The following is a 21,242-nucleotide window of genomic DNA, read 5'->3' as shown; positions in this document are numbered from 1 at the left end:
TTTTAGGATGTTGTCCTTAGCTTGAATGGAGTTGTTTTGTTCATAGACAAACATGTTTTGCAAAAGATATACACCAAGAGACACTGGTTTTGCTCTATTCTGCTTTATTGCTCCCTTAATTGAAAAGCCCATGCTGATCAAAGCAGTGTGATTGTTCTGAATATACAGTAGAGCATCCCACTGGATATTTACTTTGCAAGGGGAAGTGGCAGGGTTGGATAAAAGATTCATTCCTGTATACTCTTACTTATGTGCAGCAGAAGGAAGTACCTGAAGCCATGCCCTTGAAATCAACAACTGCTCCCTCAGTTTAATGGGCTGAAACTCTGAAATATGCTTCTGTCATGGAAGACGCTTGCAAACACTGATTCAGCAAGGATCTTGGAGTCTTTTCAGATATTTGCAATATGTTACAGAAGGCATTTGGCCTGAAGTTCCATGAAATTTTTTCCAGTTCTGTTGCTCTGTACATCCAATAACACATCCATTTTGACAAACTAAGAAATCACATCCCAGGATACCTTTTCCTCTTTCCTTCTGCTATGGAAACTGCAGGCTACTTAAGTCCTAGAATTACTTACTCCACCTTATTTCTACTTACCGCTATGACATATGGCTTCAGCAGCTAATGTCATTTCCTTCTCCTCTTTCTTCACAGACTGTATTAACGGTAATGGTAAAGATTATCGTGGCACAATAGCAAAAACTGGAAAGGGCAGGACTTGCCAAGAATGGAGCTCTCAGACACCTCACAGCCACAACTATTTCACTCCCATGACTCATCCAAGAGCAGGCCTGGATAAAAATGTAAACAGCTGTTTATGCCATTGTTGCCGTTGAACATTTTCTCTTTTCTCTGTGACCTCTCAGCAAACATTTCATGTTGGGTCTTTATAGACCAGTTTCCGCATACCTGGAGGTCATTACATTGGTAGCCCAGACTTAAAATGGTGGTGGAGAGAGAAAGATGCATTGCACATTACCTAGCATGTTGATATTTCAAGTATTGAGGTATACCATGGCGTTGATGCTTACAGGTAAGCAGTGCGAAAGAGATCATACAGTGCTTGCCTGGTTTCTGCAAACATCAGAGCAATGCCTTTTGCTGTTTGTCAGAAAATGAGCAGGGTTCTGGCAAATTCTCAGAGCTGACCTAATTTGCTCTCCCTAACTTTAGTGGAAGAAGGATTAGGCCAACACCAACTGCTTACTAAAGCAAATCTCACGCTATATTGAACTCTACTTCTCATGAGGTCTTAAAAAGCGCTAGAGCTAGGCTGACTTTTGATGGCTGAAGATGATATTAATTTTATCACAATTCCCTAATTTCATCTAACAGTTTTGAAACAAAGGAAACAAAGAATTTTGTGGTTAGCGGATATAGAAAGCGTTTAGCAGAAAGACAGTGAAAAAGCATTTGGGGAAAATATTTCAAAGCTTTAGATTAACATTGTTTTAAAACATACACCAGTAGAATTCTTTATTCTGTGGCTAATATTTGGAGTTTTCATTCTCTGTTTTTGTAATTACTACAGTATTGCAGGAATCCTGATGGAGATGTAAATGGTCTTTGGTGCTTCACAACAGACCCAGAAAAAAAATGGGAGTACTGTGAAATCCCGCGCTGCTGTAATTATCCTTAAAACTTTTCTGTCCTCACTTTCTACAGCCTGTTATGGTAGTTACAAGATGTATTCAGTTCAACCACAAAAAAACTGCAGTAGGTAGTAGCTTAAGATTTGAATTTAGGTTTGCCTGGAAGTTTGACAAAGCCAGGTGCGTGTCATAGTCAGCCAAAGTTTAGCTAACCCAGCGCTAGGAGTCATCTGTACGATTTTGTAGATAACAATTCATGTGTTCTTTATCATCAGTGAAGCTAAGCACTCAGGGCTGCTAGCTGAAGTAAAAATATTCAGTAAAGCTGCACACAGGTGTTCATTCCCTGCGGTGCTCAAGCACAGAGTATTTACTTGACGTTCATCCTAGTCTTTCTATGCACTTTGTAGCAGGACTAGCACCTCTAGAACCTGCTTATACACTTTTCCTGTTAGCAGAGAGCAGCAGAGATATCGTGAAAATCCTTTTCAAACTCTGTTGAAATAGTTTTTATTCTGATCTGGATGTTAATCTGTCCCTAAGCATTTTGCCTTTCTCCTAGGGTGGGGAGTGAATTTACTCCTGGATATTTTATATAGGTTTCTTTAATTTCTTCCTTCTGTTTTGGGATACTAATTGGCATACTGTGCCTGTGTAGTCTTTGTGGAAAAACTCAACAGCAAAAGAATTTTTAGCTTCTAAGGTGCCCTGGCAATGGGAGCAATAAGAGGTGTAACGTACTGGAAGTGCTGCTTGGCACATTTACCAGTCACCTCATTTGCTTTGTTCTTCCTTTGTCTGAACATTGACAAACATTTTTTGATATATCTGGCAGGGAGATGAAAATTCTATTTCTTCTTCATCTTATATATAAACTGTACTACAATAACATCTAAAGGCCAGGTTCCTGCTCTGTTTGATGTTGTAGCAATATAAAACTGCACAGAGTGGTCACTCTTCTAGTGTTATAAAATGTTCTTCATGTTGGCCATCTAATGTGTTCCTCTAAGCAGCATTGCATTAAGACTGTATATATTAAGTTTGCCAACCAGACCTAAGAGCTACACAGGCAAAAAGAATAAGGAATGGTATACAAAAACACATACCACAACTGTAAAAGCTCTTCTCCCTGGAATTACTGTGATGGATCTTTACTTCTGAGATCTGATCTCTTTTCAAAGCAGCATTTGAAAGTTAGATTTGTAAAGTGTAAGGGAACTTGAAAGTCCCTTTGTCTTTGATTGTTTTGAAAAGTGCCTTTTGTCTTTATTGCTTTATTAATTCTCTCTTACTGGAATTAACAAATTTCATGTCCATAGCAACACGTGCAGCTCTGGAAAGAGTTACTTGGGTCCTTACTCAGAACCCAAGCTCCATCTATTTAAAAAAGTTTAGAGAGATTTGGACTAACAAGAAAGTAGAGTGAGCAGTGTGAAGACAAAACTGTAATATTTTGTGACGAGGAAACAGTGACTCAGTTTTATTTACGATAATTTACAGATTGGTTTGAATTCAATCAAGGTGCAGTCTGTAACGTTTTGAGGAATTTAGAGAGTTTTTACATTTAATTAGTCTGGGCAATAAACTCTTGTACTTCCTTTCACTCTCTTTTCCCTTCAACTTTCCAGTCAGATGTTCTTTTTTTCTCGCTCATCATCGTTTTACTTATATTAACTAATCACAGGTATCCAAATACTTGACTAAGCTCACAATTTTTGCCAATTTTTGCCAATGTCTTGGCATGTCACAAGTGATGTATTAACTCCAGCTTAAACTGTTCACAGTAATAATGATATAATGGAGTCAAAGGGTGCTTGTTTCTTTACCCTTAGTTTCTATTAACCTGCATAAAGAATGAAAGCCTAAAGAGGACATAAGGAGGCTTTATTCCTTTCTCTTTTCATCTGATTGCCCTGTGAAAGGCATTACGGAACTGCTTTCAGATTCTTCACTGTGGCTTTCTTTTATTCTGTAGCTTCTTCTCACCCTGACTGCGGAAAATTCCCAATGAGAAGAGGGCAAGCCTGTGAGCCCTATGGCATGTGTTTTGCGTCTCCAGGATCTTGGCCTTGGCATGTCAGTCTCAGGACAAGGTATTGATATTCCAAACTGCATCACCATCTGTGAGAAGCAGGGTTTCATAAGGAATAGGCATTAGAAAGCGTCTGAGACAAAACAGTACACGTACTTCTGGAAACTGGCCTTGGTCTCTATATAAAATACCTTAAAATGTAGTAGATAGTGACTATTGAGTAGTTATCCCAAAACTATCCAGTTTCTGCTGAATCTCTAGAGGGCAGACTTGAACTGCAGACCTTGAGTAAGCTTTGATTTATTGAAATGGGGAACGAATAAGTCCTGCTGAGGATAATGAGAATTAATTGCAGTGTGCAGTGGGGGAATTAAACCCAGAAATGGAGCCACCAACCTGCCGTGTGTACAAATGGATTTTGCTTATCCCTTCTTACTTGGGATCCAATCTGGTTTAAATATAAACTGATCCTGAGGCTGCCCTGATTGTGTTAGAGGCCACACGAAGGCCGTTATCTCTCAATATAAAAACACTGTTATGCATAGCGTTGTTACAGTCATAGTGAGAATAGCTGAACAGAGGATGTAGAAGTGCTAATAGAAAGGCTTCTGAAATTTTCTGTAGAGTTTTTGACAGTTACCCTAATAAATATTATCCCAAGAAAAGTTAGAAGTTCATAACAAGGCATTAATGACGTGTTTGTTTAGAGAACTAGTGCCAGGCAACACCCCCAAAAGCAGGAGGATGTAGCCTTTTATTAGTTGCTCCAGAAAAACCCTCTACATCACAAATGAAATTGTTAGAAAATGTCATTATTTTTATTATACTCCTGAAAGAAATAGTGCTTTGTTGAACTGGAACATTGTTGCAAAAATTCTGCCTGGGTATCAAGCTTCTTTTCATGTGTCTCATGTTCTGGAGCAAATAAATTTGTCCCTTGAAAATCTATATTTGATTTCTCATGCCAGCGACACAATGCAATCTATGAATGATAAAGATTTGAATAATGGGCATAGTGATACTTTACCAGTATTTCTTATTGTGCACAGCAGAGATGATGGAGAATCGACTATGCAGTCTTAAGTTAATCTGATTGATTACTTTCTTCTCTGTTCTAGTACTAATGTGCACAATTGTGTGGGCACTCTCATACATCCGCAGTGGGTTCTTACCGCAGCTCAGTGCTTGCAACAGTGAGTATCTGTTAGAATGAGTAGCACAATAGAGGTCACTTCTCTTGTCTGCCCTCTCCCTTCCTGAAAAGCAGCTGTGCTGGTGCTAATTATGCTTGGAAAAGTAGCAGCTGACCCACAGTGCTTTAGGAACTGTGAACATTGTAAGAAGGTGCCTCATTATTTACAGCCCATGGTCATTAAAACCAAACTGTTAAAAAAAAATCCCTCTCCTGCCCAAGATTAATGAGGGCATTTATTGTCAAAAGCAGCAGCTTAGCCATCTTGCTAAATACAGTTCTCTGGGGATATCACCAAATTTTGTAAGACTAAAAGCCCTGATTATATTTATGGATGTATAACCTTGCCTCTGTCATTTCTTACAGGTCATCAGAGCCTTCTTCCTACAGGGTCTTTCTGGGGCTACAGAACCTGAAGGCAACAGAGCCATCTTTGCAAATCCGTAGTGTTCTGAAATTATTTAGGGAACCCAATGGAGCAGACATTGCCTTGCTGAAGATGAGCAGGTACAATTTCAGCCCGAGTTCTCCCCCTCAATGCTTTTATTGTGAAGCCATGAATTAGCTTTGTCTGGATTTGGCTCTGAGAGTTGGTTGTGGGTGGCATGGACGAGTAAGTCCCTTTGAGTATTAGATTAGGCATCTATTTAAGGGCAAACTCTGAGCTCCCTTCCTTCTGAGTGACCCCATTGGCAGACCCCATGTGAGCTACTTACACCGTTTAGGAAAGGCATGGACCAGGATGCCAATGGGAGCATGGATGGGCATCCCATAGGATGGGAGGGATTGTTGTGAAGGATTCCCACTCACCACCCACTAAGCGGCAGTGGCACTGAAGCAGGGAGGGAGGAGGCAAACCGAAATTGAGTTGTGGCTGGAGGATCTTCTACTCAGAGGCTCTTACTGCTCAGCCCTGAGCACCCTGAGCCATGGCTGCAGTGCTGGCCAGGAGGGGCCGGACCTTTTGCATGGACCAAGCGGAAAGGTCAGTTTCCTGGAAGTGCTCATGGCCAGGCCACACGCGTGTTTTGTGAGCTTCAGACTTGGCCCTCAGCTCAGTAAAACCAAGTCCTACTTGTGATATAGTGAAAATTCCTGTGTATGTTTGTAATTGCCTGAAGCCCTCTTCTGTGTCATGCTTAGACATCTAAGCAGCCTGCTCTGAAAGCTGTGTGATTATTTCAATCTTATTTGTTCCCTTTGGAATGCTCCCACGACTTTTCTGCTTGCTCATGGGCTTCTCTATTGCTCTTATACTCAGCACATATAGATTAAAGATCATGAAAAGACCGTATCTGACCTGAAAGGACACTTCTCTTTAAAACATTCACCATACCATTTTCAGCTTTAAAAAGCAACTTGGAAAATTTTCAGTTAAATTTCAGCTCAAATTCTCTGGTGCTTGATCAATCAAGATACTATGCAATAACCGTTCCCACTCAGTTCAGATGAGTAGAAGGAACTCATGGTCCATCTATATTACCGTTGCTATTGCATATAGCTGCTGCATCCAATCCCTCTTCCATAGGATGCTCTATGCACTTTTACACTGCAGATACATGCATGCTCCGGCAGCGCTGGAGTCAGTTTTGCATCAGCAGCACTTGCCATGTGATCACATTCTATCTGTAAGATGCCATTAGTAGCAGGTATAGACATTATACCCCTCAGTTTCTGGCTTAGATCAGCTGTGCTTGTTTTCAGCTACATAAAATTCCCCTTTATGTTTGTATTCAATTTTCTTTGTGGGTCCCATTATTTCCAACTTTTCAGTGTCTATTCATATAACAGATCACCCAAGAAAATAGGAAGTGAGAAGGTTGGTTGCTACTCGTTTACCTGCCTTTTGTGGCAATAGACAAGATTTGTCAGGGAATTGATGTTGGTCTGTGAAGATCTTGACTAAAATCATCCCAAAGGAGGGCTAATCGATTGAGGAGGAGCACTGGTTTCAGTAGAGGAACAGCTCTAGTCCCAGGTGAATGATATGCCATACTCCTGAACAGATCTCTGCTCTGTGGGACTTTATACTTCCACTTCAGTATTCTGTCATCCATGTTCTGCTATATCCTCAGTCCTGTTCCCTGCTCTCCTGCCCACGTACCTACACAGTCACCAGAGGCCTCTGAGGATTTGCCAGTTACCACTCTGTGTTAGTTTCAAGCTCCTCAAAGCCCCATTTCGTGTGTGCCAACAGGCTTTCTGAGGTGAGGTCTCATCTTAAGACAGACCTAGAATTTCCTTGGTGCAGAACAGGTAGAAATAAAGTTAACTTTTTGAAGTTGGGAAAGCAGAAGCTGCAAAGCCCAGTTTCTCCGGTTCAAAAATCTTGCCTGCCACCACAGCAGGCAAGACAGAAGCCAGAGATGCTGCGAGGACCATACTAAAGGTGCAATTAGATCTAAAGTGCTAAATGCAACCTTGAAAGCAAAGGCGCTAGAGGAATAGTACTGAAAACCCACCAATCTGAGCTTCTGGATAATCTTAGTTTAGAATCCTCTTGCCCATTTTTTTTCAGGAGTTCTTTCCGTAAAAATGTGCTTTATTTAGAGGTGAATGAACCACTTTTGGAAGCTACAGAACTGATGTCCATCCACATAGGGATAAGGGGTTCGGCAGCATTAATTTCCTGGAACCATGTGAGAGTAGAGGTTGGAAATCCCCATCTTGGGCTTTAGAGAGCTGGAAAATAGAGTTCAAAATAGCGAGGACGGCACTGGGGCTATTGTACTTTCAACACAGGAGCTGGTTAGCATTCCCTAACCTCCTAGACCCTTGCATTCATGTTTCATTCAGATCTTTGCATTGGAGAGGTCTTCATTTCATGAGTCAGGAACAGTTCCATTTGGTCTCTCGTTCTCCTGAATCTTCATGGAGCTCCTGGCCTTGGCATGGCATGGAATCTGCTAGTTCCCTTTAATTGGACATTGGTCATGATGGAGGTCTCACCAGCTAGCATGTCATGTACTTTAAAAATCATTCTGGACCTGAAAAGGAATGTACAAAGGCTCATTTTACCCTGACCCAACATGTGGAGTTCATTCAGTCCTTTTGCTGTCTTTCACGGTCAGCACTAACCCTCACAGGGCTGGTTCCTGACATACCTCATCTGACATTTTGTTCAGACGTGCGTTCACTGAACTGAAACTGCTTGCACTCATCTGACTTTTAGCATAATATACCTTAAAAAAGACACCTCATCTTTTCAGACCTACAGCTGAAAGCCAATAAGGGATCAGACAGGCCAAAGCAAAGAGTGTTTCACTGGATGGTTCACTGAATAAAATCCAGCCATGAGATTGCTAAGGTGGAGACCCTGCTCCAAGGGAACACGTCACTTGTACATAAGCAATGCCATTGACCTCTCTATGCAATTTTTTCATCCTCTGCAGAGCTACTTTCCAGGACCCCATTCAACTCAGCATCAATTCTTACACCACTGCTGACACCTCTAGGCATGGTGGTGCAATAAGGAACAGTTGTACTTTTGCCTTTGTTTTATTGAGGACGCTAGGGTGCTTGACTTAGGGATGAGTTAGTACATGAAGTCACCCACAGTATAATTGTGTAGACACATAACCAGAGGAGAAAGGAATTTTCAGCAACTTTAGCTGTGTCTGCTCATTTACTCAGTCATCCATCTTTCCCTCTTCCTGTGAAGTCCCTGAAAATGTCCACAACCTTTGAGACAAGGAGGACCTAAGAGAAGTCAGGCTCCCATCACCTGCAAGGGGTGCTAGCGCTGGGCTTGGGCTTGTGCACATCCTTCAAACACTGCTTGAGTAACAAGAGATCAGCTCTCTAGCACTATGCTGCAAATACACTGTGACTGCACCCACAAGCACATCTCAGAGACTTTCAATTGCTGGTAAGTAACCTTTTTTTCACTAAGTGACCAAGAACTAGCTTAGAAACATCTATATAGTTTTAAGGCACCATCTTCTTCTCCTCTCTCCCCAACCCCCTCCTTTCTTTAAAAAGTCTACTGAGTATGAGGAATAAACAAACTGCTGATTATTTTCTGAGGATCTTTTTATTTTTCTCTGTTTATTTTCCAGTCCTGTAACGCTTACTGACCATGTAAAACCAGTTTGCTTGCCCGAAACAAGTCTGATGGTGGAAAGAAACACAGTATGTTTTCTAACTGCCTGGGGAAAAACAAGAGGTAAAACATATTCAGTGTGGTTGAAAGCTTAGGAGAGTTTTCAAATCCTATCCCCAAATGTAAATACTCAGGGAACTTGAAAAGCAAATTTTACTTCAGATTTAACTAAGTCAAATGTCATCAGGCAACATTATTCTTTCTATTTCTTTCTCTTAGAGTTTGATTTTTCTTCCTTTTCAGTCATATAAACTGCATTCATTAAACAAGTGAAAAGAGAGAGGGAAATGAGACTTAAGACTTTTATTATCTTTTATTTCAATTTCAGTCTTTCCTCAGCTAAGACATAAACTGCATTTGTATAAATAAGGGCAATACTCAAATAATACCCTTTTGACCTTCAGATAGACAATTTTTTAACATCTGAATGAAGTTTGCACCTGGTCACCTGTAGTCTAAACATGACTACAGTCTTCAGAGACTTCTGTAGGGACCTACATTCCTGCCAGAGAGATCTGGTACATGGGCAAGCCCCAGCCCCAACACCTTGCATTTGAGATAAGACAACCTCCCTGCAAACATGGTGGGTCTTATTTACCCACCTTTGTGGCACAGGCAAAGTAAGCCCAAGCTGAAGGCTTTTAATGTCAGTAAAGCCCTTACTTGAATTTTGTTCACAGTCTGGTGTTAAAAACTGATCTAAGTGGTTTCCTGCTGCCCAGTTTTCTCCCCACCAATGCTCTGGTTGGAGCATATCCCAGCCCTTTTTGACCTGTCCTTCCCATAGCAGGAGGCTGTTTCTCAACCCCGCTGATTCCAGCAGGTATACTGGTGCCTGCTGTCATTTGGTTTCTGCTCCCGTATATGCACATTTGCTCTCATTGAGCCAAACAGGAGGGATGTTACTCCCATTTCATCTGCCAGATAGGACCTTATTAAGACCCCACTTTTAAAAGCAAGCCAATAGACCCTTTTTTGTGTGTACATCCCATAACTAAAACAAAAGATCTGAACAGAATGTGCCCCTGTCTCTGAGTCTCACAGTAAATTTCTCCCCTTTGTTATGTCATTTAGCTACAAAACTGATGCTGCTCAAATAATGCTTAGGAGTAGTCTTTATACCATTAGTGCAACTCCTCAGCGTTATGAAGAAACACTTTTCTCCATAGTAGACAGTGTTTACTGGCTTTCCACTCACCTTTTCCCTTCCTTACCCTGCCTTTTTTTCCATTTAGGCTGCCACAAGGTGGCAGAGGCTTCCTATCTTCTAGGCAATCACTGTCAGAAAACGATACAGGCTAGATTTCTTCTGGAAGTGTATTAGGGTGGAAACTCAACAGCCCATTTCTGGGTTTAAGTGGTCGAAAAGAATGGCCCTGAATACTAAGCATCTGCTTTTTATTTATTTTGTAACACTTTGCAAAGGAGAATAATGATTGTTATCTCCGTTCTAGAGTGGGAACAATCCAAGGATAGAAAAGTTAAAAGATTTAACCAAGTACTTCAGCACTACAGAGTCTATAGTAGAGTTGGGGACAGATCCCGGTTCTGTCATTTCTCAGGCTTCACTGGTTCACATTAGATAGGCTACCATTTATAACTGTTATGTTTTCTTGGTTGTTTGCAAAGGTACTGACGGAGATAACAGATTAAAGGACATTGAGTTCCCTCTGCTTGAAAACAGAATATGCAATAGCCCTGAATTTCTGAATGGAAGTGTCAAAAATCATGAATTTTGTGGTGTACTTACTTTTGGAAGCACAGATTACTGCGAGGTAAGACCAATCTAGCTTTGAGCACAAGTAAATCAAATGACAATTTGTACTTTCAAGGCTCAGAAATAGCTTCAGCAAATCAAGGCTTCCATAGGAAATATAAGAACTGAATTATACATAGCGTCTCTTCTTCATTCACACAATCAATTAGAATAGCAGATAAATTGTATAGGGCATTTTCTCTTTTCTGTTATAACTGCTTGCTGATGTATCCTGCTCATAGTAGCCGAGTGTCATGAATATCACATCCCACCTGAAATAAAGCCTGTGATATACTACCTGGACTTTCCTTTGTTCCTAGAGAAAAAGGGAAACTAGTGAATGTTTACAGTGTCCATAGTAACATAGTTGTACCACTTTATTTTATTCTTAATTTGCTAACGCTTCAAGTGTTTCTAGTTTTACAGTTTTCACAAATACATGAAAATATTTTAAAATGTTATTTGATTTTCTTAATGGAGGGGATTATGTTGGGAGCTTCTCAATAAAAAGTTGGTGACTACTTTGTGACAGGCACAGAAAGCAAATGCTTCTCTATCTGAGCAGGTAATGAGGACTGCTAGTGCAAGTGATATTTCTGAGAGCATGGACAGCGCATTGCAAGGCACACGAATCACTGGACACTGGATTCTGATTAAGAAAAGGCATTTTAACAGTTACATGCATTTTGTCCAGAATCAAGTAGGTCAGAGCATGTGGAAAATTAAGAGGCTTCCTTCTGGTGTGTACCTGGCCTCACAGTCATCTGAAGGTATTCCCACATCAGTGACTTGTACTTGAGTCTCTCTTCTTCAGACCAGAAGAATGACCTGTATGTTTGGAGACAGCTTTTTTCCTAATTCTGTTAGCTAGTCTAATAAAAAACTCTCCCTCTCTCTACAGTTCTTGCCTCAGCTATATTCTGAGGCCTTCAGAGTTACCACGATATTATTACTGCCAATATTTTGCTGTTTGCATGTCTAGTGCCAAGGAGTCACCTTCTCTTTTCTGCTCCCTAGGCTGATGCTGGAGGACCTCTGGTTTGCCGAGATAAAGACAGATTTGTCCAATATGGAGTCACCTCTTGGGGACTAGACTGTACCCAGCCATCAAAGCCTACTGTTTTTGTCCAAATTCCTAGTTTTGTTTCTTGGATCAAGAATGTAATGGTTGCCCACTGAATCTGGATGCAGGCTGGCTTTACTGGGAAAGCAGCCTCTGTGTCAGAGAAACAGCATTCCAAGTATAGTTTTAAAACTGAGATAATTCGTAAGAATCTTAAATAAATATCGATACTGGCAGAGAATGAGCAGTTATTATGAAGCAATAGCCAAGCTGACTGATTATTACTGTCATTAAATATGTCTATGTTGTGCATGGGTAAGTCCACCAGGCTTCTGCAGCCTTGGCAGAGGTCAGGTTCCTATTTCAACTCTCCCTTTTGAGATATGTGCTGCAACTCATGAAAGTGGCTTCCTTCTCTGTTCAGACATCCCCATTTCTCCTGTGTATATGCAAGCAACTGGCCTTTCTGTACGTATATGGTCTTCCTACAAACCTGTGCAAGAAACCTTTCCCCAAATCAGACCTGTCCCTGTCCAATTGGCATCTGTCCTCTTTCCGCCACTGCTCTTGGATAAGGGAAGTAACAGCCAGAACGAGCTTCTACCATGGGACAGGAGAGGCCAGGTGAGGCTGTGACCTATGCTGCCAGCAGCTGGACGAAAGCATGGTGAGGTCGCTTCTCCTTGGGGCTAATTCCCCCAGTGTTACCACCTAAGCCAAGCTTTGTGCTGAGCTGCATGGAAAGGAAAAAGAGGTTAGAGTTTTGCATGAGAAAAGCAGCCACCAGCTCCAATGGGCAAAGCAGTGAGCCTGATGGCCTCTGGTACAGTTAATATAGCCCTGTGCATTTTTCACTGAAATGTTGCTGCTGTTTCATGCAAATCAAAGGCTATTGTTCTTAATTTCAGGGTTTAAAAAGGCCATTATCCCATGACTTTCTTGTCAGAAAACAGTATTGTCCTAATACCATTTCATTAATTTGGAGTGATTGTTGATGTAGCTCTCCCTGAACACTCTAATAAATATGACAAATTTTATGTGACTATCCATTACATTTGGAAATCGTATTTCTTTTCCAGAAATCCATGCAATCCATTACAATTAGCAATACAGCATATTGCTGCAGGGCTTCTTCAGGGGCTGAACACTCTTTTTAGCCTTCACTTTACAATATTTTCTGGATCTTCTTTGGTTTGGTTCTGTAGGTATTTGAATTATTTCTTGATGTCTTTCTTTTTGGATAACATTACTGTAGGTGTCTGAGAGCACAATTTGGGATTTTTTTTGGCTTTTATGAGAATACAGCCTGGAAATCCTGCATTATATTATTCTCCAGCTGAGAAAACGACTGTGGTTTTAGTTATTTACTGTCAGCATGGGGATTCTTGACTTGTTACCTGACATCTGTCCGGGTTTTGACATCAGTCATACCATCCTTTTTGTTTCATCTGCGCTTCTTGGATGCTTCTTCAGTGCACTCTAGCTTCTTAATCTGTCTCACATCTGCAAATGTACTGCTGGACATTTTTGTTTTCTTTTACTTTAAGCTTGTAGAACACTTCAGCCCTTCAAATCTTTTCGACTGCTAACAGCGTGTTGCTTTGCGAAATAAGATGTTGTAAGATTACAGGATAATTCATAACTTGGGAAGATGTTGCAGACTTTGAAAACAAGTTCTGAAAAGAAGTTACGAAAATACTTCCTGTTGCTCATAGCTTATGCTGGTTAACTTTTCACCTTGCTTTCATCTTCCTTCCAACTCTTTGTGCTGAATCTTATATTTCTGCACTTTCTTTGGTAAAAATAGAATATGATATGCTACAGTCTTTTGTACACGTGGTATATGTAAATTGCATATCCTTCAGAAATTTACTTTGCACCAAAACATAGCTGGAGCAAATGACAAAGCTGATCAAAAGTTTCCATGCAAAGCTTCCTGATCTTAGTTTAGTAGTTTACATGAGACAGGAAAAAATTTTACGTTTTCCAATGCTATCTCTGACAAATGCAAGCTGTGGAAGTAAAGAGGAAAGGGCTTTTTTTTTTTTTTTTTGCCTTTTAGGAACATAAAAATGATTAACAGGCTTATTATACAAAATTTATTAAATTGAAACCATCACAAATAGTTGTATAAACTACTTGCAAACATAGAAGGTGTTATTGCTAGCTTTGGAAAAACGTATGTTCTTCCTGTTTTGCTGTTTCCAAAATAACTCTGCCAAAATAATCTATGAGGAAGTTGAATTGAAATAAAAGCAGGAAACTTTGCTTATGAAATTCTATTTAAGTGATCTGCAGGTGCTTTCAACACGAAATCAAAGAGGGTTAGATGAGATAGGGTGAAGGTATTGACTGAAATGAACTACAAGGTGTGTTAGCAAATCTTTCATATTTTTGGTGATACTGATGCTAAATTCAGAGGCTTTGGTCCAGTATTCATGGTCAGGGATGGATTTCAGTAGAGAGGCCCTGCGTAACTCTGTGTTGCTAAGATGGAGGCTGAAGTTTTCTGTCTGTCCTTTCCACGAAGCAGTCCCTGAAGTCGGTTAAGCTGCAGAGGTGTTGGCTGCCCTTGCTCAACAGATAGGAGTACATATGGAAATATTCGCTCTGGGCCAAAAAAGCAGCACAGATACACTAGTTATAGTGCATCTAGAGTATTAAGTCCTGCTTCTACTACCCAGTTATACCTTACAGCAGTTTTTGAAAGGTGGGGAATATTCTGAAATTTCAGGAATGATCTAAAAGCTTATTATAAACACTGCCTTTTTCTCTATTGATTCCAATATATTTTTGAATATTATTTTTTGATTATTTTTCATATAACTCACAAAAATGACAAGTGCTAGCACTCAAAGATGCCCGTGCAATAACTGTTTAGCAGAATACTATATAAATTTAAGGTAGCAAGTGGTGAGCAATATGTTCAGGGGGACTTAGACAAAATGACTTCTGATTTGCACAGATGTGAAGAGTATGAAAATGACTGCCTTACTCTAAAAGGATGGTAAAATCAAGGTATTGTTCATTTTGTTAAGTAATGAGCCCTAAATGATTAGATATTGGTATAAAATGTGATCTGATCTCATGGCTGACCTTGCTTGGAGCGGAGGATTGGACTAGAGACCACCCAGGGTCCCCACCAACCTGAGTGATTCTGTGAATCTATGAAAACCACCCGGAATACCACCAGACACCGAGAATGTGGGAACTGTCAGTGCAAATACCTTAGACATAAATCAGTTTCTTTCTTATACATGCACATACACACACACACAAACGCATACACATGCACACACACACATACACATATAAAATCTGTTCATCTTTCTAGTTGAAGTATTAAATTCAGTCTGATGAAGGTGATATTCTTACCCACTGAAATATTGGTAAAAATCTCCTTGGCTCAAGTGGATGGAACTCATCCCATTCAACACGGTCTTGAGTGGACTATAACATCGTTTACTTCCTTGCCCTTTTAGCATTTCCTTTTGATTTGATTAAACCGGTTAGACCTTACTTCCTTTATGCAAGTTAATGAGTCAAGAATAAGCATGGAAACAAACCTATATATAAATGGCAAGTAGAAACCGCACTGACAATTTCAATATATACATTATGCGGAAAATAGAGATGGCTTGTCCCTCATTTAGGAGAAGTCATAGAGGCAAGGAGCTATAAACATTCATCCTATTTCAGTGACATTTGTAGACAGTTGATTACAGTGTCAGTTCTCCATAGCTGCTGGAACCATCAGTAAACAACACACTACTGCAGCAATCACTGTATATAGCTGTGTTACGTGCACAGAAAAACTCCAAAATAACACCTCACAAACAGCAGAATTTTGCTGTGGTCTTTGTAGGCACTTAGGCAATTCCTGGAGTGTTTAAAGGGTTAAGCTGCACTGTCACATGTGAGAGGAAGGACTGATAACTGTTTGGCAGCCCTCCCTCTGCACAGCCTCCAGAGCAGCAGTCACAGCTGAGTCCTTTGATTTGGGGCAGCAGAGACAGGAACTGTTAAACCCAGAGAAGTGCATAGCCATGAGCCTCTGGGCACCAGTCTTTGAGGAGTCTGAATGCAGACACAGCCTCACTTGCTTACAGACATTTCCAAGAAGAAAACAACAAAACAAAATAAGACATACAGATTGAATTTCAGGCCCTATTATACATGTCTTTTCCATTTCTGTTGTGCATCTCCACAGGTAAAGAGTGACTAGGACCTTCAGGTGGGAAGGTGATTGCTGTGTACTAAGAGAGTAACAAAAGCAGGAAAGAATGAGATATCTCTTAATTCTCTCCAGTAAAGACTGCTGCCAGATTCTCTATGCCACTCTTCCTCTTTACAGCTCTATAAAAACAGTTATGAGGTCCCTGTTTTTCCAAATATTTTTCTACAACACAGAATCCGCAGTTGTTAGCTCTTTGGATCTTTTTGCCATAAAGATGACACTCAGTTTGTTCCCTTTCTAACCTCTCTGCTTCTCATATGTCTATCTGAATTTATTCTACTGGTTCCTGGCATCCAGCAACAGCCAGAAAAAGTGAAAGTCTCAAAGACTAAAACCTTTTATTTTGGGAAGAACATCCCCTCTGTCTCACCTCACTGTGACTGTCACTTTCCCTTTCACAGATACATTAGCTTCTATGGCCACAAGTTGTAAAGATGAAATTATTCACCAGTTATTCTGCCCTCTGTGTTCCTTTATGTGTAGAGCAAGGACAGAATTCATTTTTAACTTTGCTCTCTTTTTCATTCCTTAACCACTTCCTACCTTGCATACATGTTCATGCCTCTAGAAGCCATCCACACTATCTGTCTGGCTTCTCTGTCCCAAGTATACTTAGGCTCCACGAATGAGGGCTACGTAAATCTCCCTTTTGTCACATGTTCTAGTTGTCTTTGCAATGAATGTAAAAATATCCTCCTCATTTCCCAGCTGCCCATGGATCTCTGCCACACTGTGACCCTTTGGAACTCCTGTAAGAGCTCCTTTAGCGCACACTCTCCCCAGCCTTAGCAGCTGTGCCCTTGCTTTTGAGATCGCTCCCCACAAACAACTGAATCTTGCCTTTGGTCCTTTTTCCTCTTAGCAAATAATTGATATCTAAGTGAATGTTTTCTGTCTTTTTCAGAGTTCAGAATTTAAGGAAACCATATTTATGTGAATTTATTCCATAAACTGTGACCTGTGTTCTGACATTGTTTACAATTTCTTTTGCAAAGGATTTTTCTCAGTTTACAGTAAACCTAATTTCAAGGGTCAACTTTTATTTAAAAAGCCTTCTACTGTTGTTTATATTTTAACCACTGTGCTAACTAAAGTACCCTGACTCTGAAATAAGATCTGATAAACTTCCACCTAAGTTAGGCCTCACAGTTGTCAAATAAAAGAGAACAAACACTACCGGATCACAAAACTGGGGAAAAATTCAGATATATACTATAGATTTTATGAGGGAAAAGAGAGGAGGAGGAAAGACACAAAAGGAGACAAAGAAATCAACAGCACATTTAAACACTATGCCTTGAGAGGTCGTATGCTTGTCAAGCGACAGCAGCAAGGAGTGTTGGCCTAAGAGATGAATGATACTTCTCCTGTTTTGACATTTTCAGGTGGAGAACTTTTGGAATATGCATTGTTATATCACGGCCAACTGCTGATAATATCCCTACGTCCAGCTCTCCAGGGTTTGATCCATTAAGACAGATGTAGATAATGTTTCTCCAAATCTGTATTGCCGTCCCTGAAAGAAATGGAAACACAGCTTTTCTTTCCTTTTCTCAGAAATAAATCAGGAGCAACTGCACTGAGGTAGATGGAATTTAAGCAGATTAAAGGCAACAAGATTGAGAGGGGAACCAGATCCAAATCTAAAAGAAGAAATTGTTACAGACCTGAAGAAGCATATATGGACCTTTAACATGAAGAAAGATAGCAAAAGATTTCTTACTTACACGATACATGCAGATGTTCCTAAACCATCCTGGACAGAGTGGCATGTTAACATGACTTTGACTACTCCAGGTAACTTCTTTGATTCTGAAAACCTATAGAAAAAGTTGATCTGTTGATAAGCTCTAAAGTATTGTGCTTATCAAAGAGTTTTGTAAACGTAACTGAGGGCTTTTCAAAATCCTTCCCCCTTCTCCCTGAAAAATTATTTTTAATTTGTAACTAAAGGGAACTTAGCCATAGATGGGACAAATAACTTGCTCCTGAGAGCATCACAGTCACCACTAGCAAAAGCCAGAGCACAGCCAGATCTTTGTGGTTTTATTATGCTGGTCTGGAGAGCCACCTGGGAAAAATGCCTTCAGGTAGAGTGCTCCATCGGCGGCCACACATCAGGCCCAGAAGATGCAGTAGAGCATGCTTTGGGCACTGATTTCACAAACGCTTGTGACGCTCTTTTGCCCTGGCCTCCCAAACGCTGCTTTGGTGCATAGGCAGCTGAGCAACATAAAACAGCACCTTCCCCCTCTGCCCCTCCATAAATGCCCCTTCCCCCTCTGCCCCTCCAAATAAAATCCAAAGCAACTCACACATTCCTCAGGGACAATACCTCTGACTTGATTTCCCTGTGCTGGAGCTGGCTTTGGAGAAGGTGTGGGGCAGTATTAGGAGAGGCCATTCCCCACAGCAAATAGGGCAGCTCTGCATGTACCAGATGTCGACTACCCTCTCCAGCGTGCCGGGAGGGGATAGAAAAGCCAGCAGTTCAGCACAGCAGGAGATAAATGCTGTGTGAGAGTTAGGAAAAAAGAGAGCACATTTATTTTGTTCTTCTGTTGCTGTCTGCATGTGTGTATTCTCGCATACTAGCCCAGGCAGTGCTGGTACCTGTTCAAAAATGACATATCTGCCCAGGCTAACCTATAAGAGCTGACAGAAAGGAGACACAGGGATGGGGCACCATGCACTGGCCATGGCTGTGAACTATAAATGCCAAGGGACAAAACGGTTGTTGGGCATAGGTCTGTGTGGAATGGGTGACAGGGAACACAGGAGATAAGTAAAAACTGATTGGGGTTGCCTGGCTGGCTAGGTCAGGCCTGAAGGGAAAAGAGGCTGTAACTAAGCAAACAGCTTTCTGCTCATACTTTGCTGGACAAAGCAGACTTCAGTCTCCATCATAGCTCTGCCTGTAAGTAAACTCTGGTAATAGCCTTGCCCTGGGCTATCCTGCCTGCTACTCCGAGTTTGCTTTCTGGGAAACACCCTGGTACTGCCATGATAGCCTGGACAGCCCAGTAAGGGACAGTGCTGGATTGTCTACTTCTGCTGTGGGCTTCTTGAAAACAGAAGTCTGAACTTGAGAGTAGTAGAGTAGATGCTCCTGCTGGATACTGCTCCAGAGTCCTGACCTCATCTTCTCTGCCTAACAACCAGGGGACATCTCAAAACCATTGAAAAAGCCTGAAGTGAGCTATCATTAGCCCTGCTGGCCCTGACAGTATTGAAAATGGGGTTAAGATTATCAAGATCACGTGAGACTAAATCAGATTTGAATCACTCTCAAAAGTCTGTTTGCTAGTGAAGCTTATTTTGTGTTCTGCTCCTTCATTTTATGTTCCTTTCCCACGTACGATTGCACAGTATCAAACTAAGTACAGTTGCCGCTTTAGAATTTCAAAAGAAGGAGAAAGGAGCTGGCATTAACACCCTCTCTCTCTTACCCTTCAAAATTTTCCCTGAGCTGTCTCCAGCTTCCCTCAGCTCCTCTTTTAGGCCCATCTGCTTCGTTGCCCTAGTTTACCCTTAGCAGTTTCCAGAGCCTCTGCAGATATCCTACGCTTTGCTGTACTTCACAAGTTGCATTAAAATGAGTTCAAGTGCAGAAGGAAACTACATAACATGGTATTACAGCATTCTATGGGAGAAAAATATCACAAGACTACAAGTAGGATCGGTATCTAGATTTTTTGGATAATGTGTAAAATAGCTACTAATCTGGCACCCATATTGGAATCTTTCCCTTACATGTTTACTCCTTCACCTTATCTCACATCTCAGTACATTATCATTTCTACTTAAAATAGGTGGGACAACAGGGACATGGATAACATCACTAGTTTTAAGATGGAGCTCATGATTCTATGAACTTTTTGCCTTCAATTGCATCGACAGAATTTCATGACCCAGAAGTGCTAATTCAGGCCTGTTTTCTTTAACCAGTATGCAATCCCCATCTCAGTCTGGTGAGTCACTTGCATATTTGATTCAACAACTTGTTTTGAAGCTCCATCAGTGACCTAACATGCTAGAGAAGCCACACAATGGTCCTGCAGTGCAACTTTTCCAAGGCAAAGGCCATTTGGGAAATGCAGAGCGAGCTGATGTTGAAATCAGGATAACACATAGATGAGCAAAGTCTGACACCCTCTCTAGATGAGTTTAAGCATGAGACATGAGGTTAAGTGTCTGGGAAGGAAAGCACTGAATAGCTTTGCTAGACATTGAACCAAAATGAACTTTAGGTCTTACTTCCAAAATGAACAAAAAAAAGCCTAGATCTAGGAAACATGGGAGAGAAGGAATTCTTTGGTTAAAAACTAAAATTAAACTATCTTAGAGAGTTAATATTATTTGGATCTGATAATAGTGCTTACCCTGAGATTAAACAGGAAAACAAGAAATTAGTCCATCTAAATCAGTACAAGTGTGCCTGACTGAAATTATCCCTGGGAACCTTAGAAATGAGCATAGTGTCAGGAGAAGTTTAAGTTCTACCTGGAAACATGATTTCCCAAGCTTTCCACCAACGTTATTCCTATCTATTTTTTAGTAAAGTGAGGCCTGACAACTTGAGAGCAGAAATTTTTTCTTCTGTCTTGCTTTAGTTCTTAGCATTTTATGAATGATTTCATACTAGCTTTCACAAAAATGGTCTTAAAGCATCTAGATTACTGCAGGTATTAATACTAACCAGCTTTTGGCCCCCGAAAAAATGAGAGCGCGCCTTCACGTTTCCCAGCATCCCGTACAAATGGTTGAGTCTTACTTGGTAATATATCCGATTCAAGGTTGTTGACTACGGCAAAGGGGGTCACGGAGTGGGAGAATGATTAACTTAATCTGCCTGCCTTGTTTGTTTGATGCCGCCTCACTCCAGTGCGAGTCAATAAAACTTTGTGCACTGACACACACAACTTCCAGCACCCGCCAGCTGGGCCAAAATGGGGATTAGCAAAGCTGTCTTTCTCTTTCTTTTCTTGCTCAGCTCAGGTAAGAGTCCTTTGCCTTCTGCTTGAGCAGGTGAGATGGGGACCAAACACTGGCAAGCTCCGCTTTGTGAAGGTAGGTCCCAAAATCCACGTGCCGCCACGTACCCGGACGACTCTGGACGTCAGGGTGGCTGGCCAGCGAGGGTTGCTGGCGAGCAAACCGAGAGCTGTGGTTGCTGCGTCCCCCTGAGAGGACAGGGCTCAGCGGTGTCGTGTTTGTTAGAGGCAGCGGAAGAGCAACGGCCGAGTCGCCAGCATCCGCGTGGA

General features: G+C 41.1%; 1 protein-coding gene across 1 annotated transcript in view; it reads left to right on the top strand.

The window, feature by feature from the left end:
* PLG (plasminogen) overlaps nt 1–21,242 on the top strand; it is a 61,869-nt gene that overhangs the window by 14,001 nt on the left and 26,626 nt on the right. The window contains exons 12-20 of the mRNA XM_009688349.2: nt 659–807; nt 1,536–1,629; nt 3,572–3,689; nt 4,747–4,821; nt 5,187–5,327; nt 8,879–8,985; nt 10,552–10,697; nt 11,696–11,848; nt 20,898–20,976. Coding sequence (XP_009686644.2) covers nt 659–807; nt 1,536–1,629; nt 3,572–3,689; nt 4,747–4,821; nt 5,187–5,327; nt 8,879–8,985; nt 10,552–10,697; nt 11,696–11,848; nt 20,898–20,976 — 1,062 coding nt within the window. The remainder of the gene's footprint in view (nt 1–658; nt 808–1,535; nt 1,630–3,571; nt 3,690–4,746; nt 4,822–5,186; nt 5,328–8,878; nt 8,986–10,551; nt 10,698–11,695; nt 11,849–20,897; nt 20,977–21,242) is intronic.

The sequence above is a fragment of the Struthio camelus genome, chromosome 3 (assembly GCF_040807025.1).
Source record: "Struthio camelus isolate bStrCam1 chromosome 3, bStrCam1.hap1, whole genome shotgun sequence".
In the NCBI taxonomy this organism is placed as follows: Eukaryota; Metazoa; Chordata; class Aves; order Struthioniformes; family Struthionidae; genus Struthio; species Struthio camelus.
This window is presented reverse-complemented; position numbering and strand designations above follow the sequence as displayed.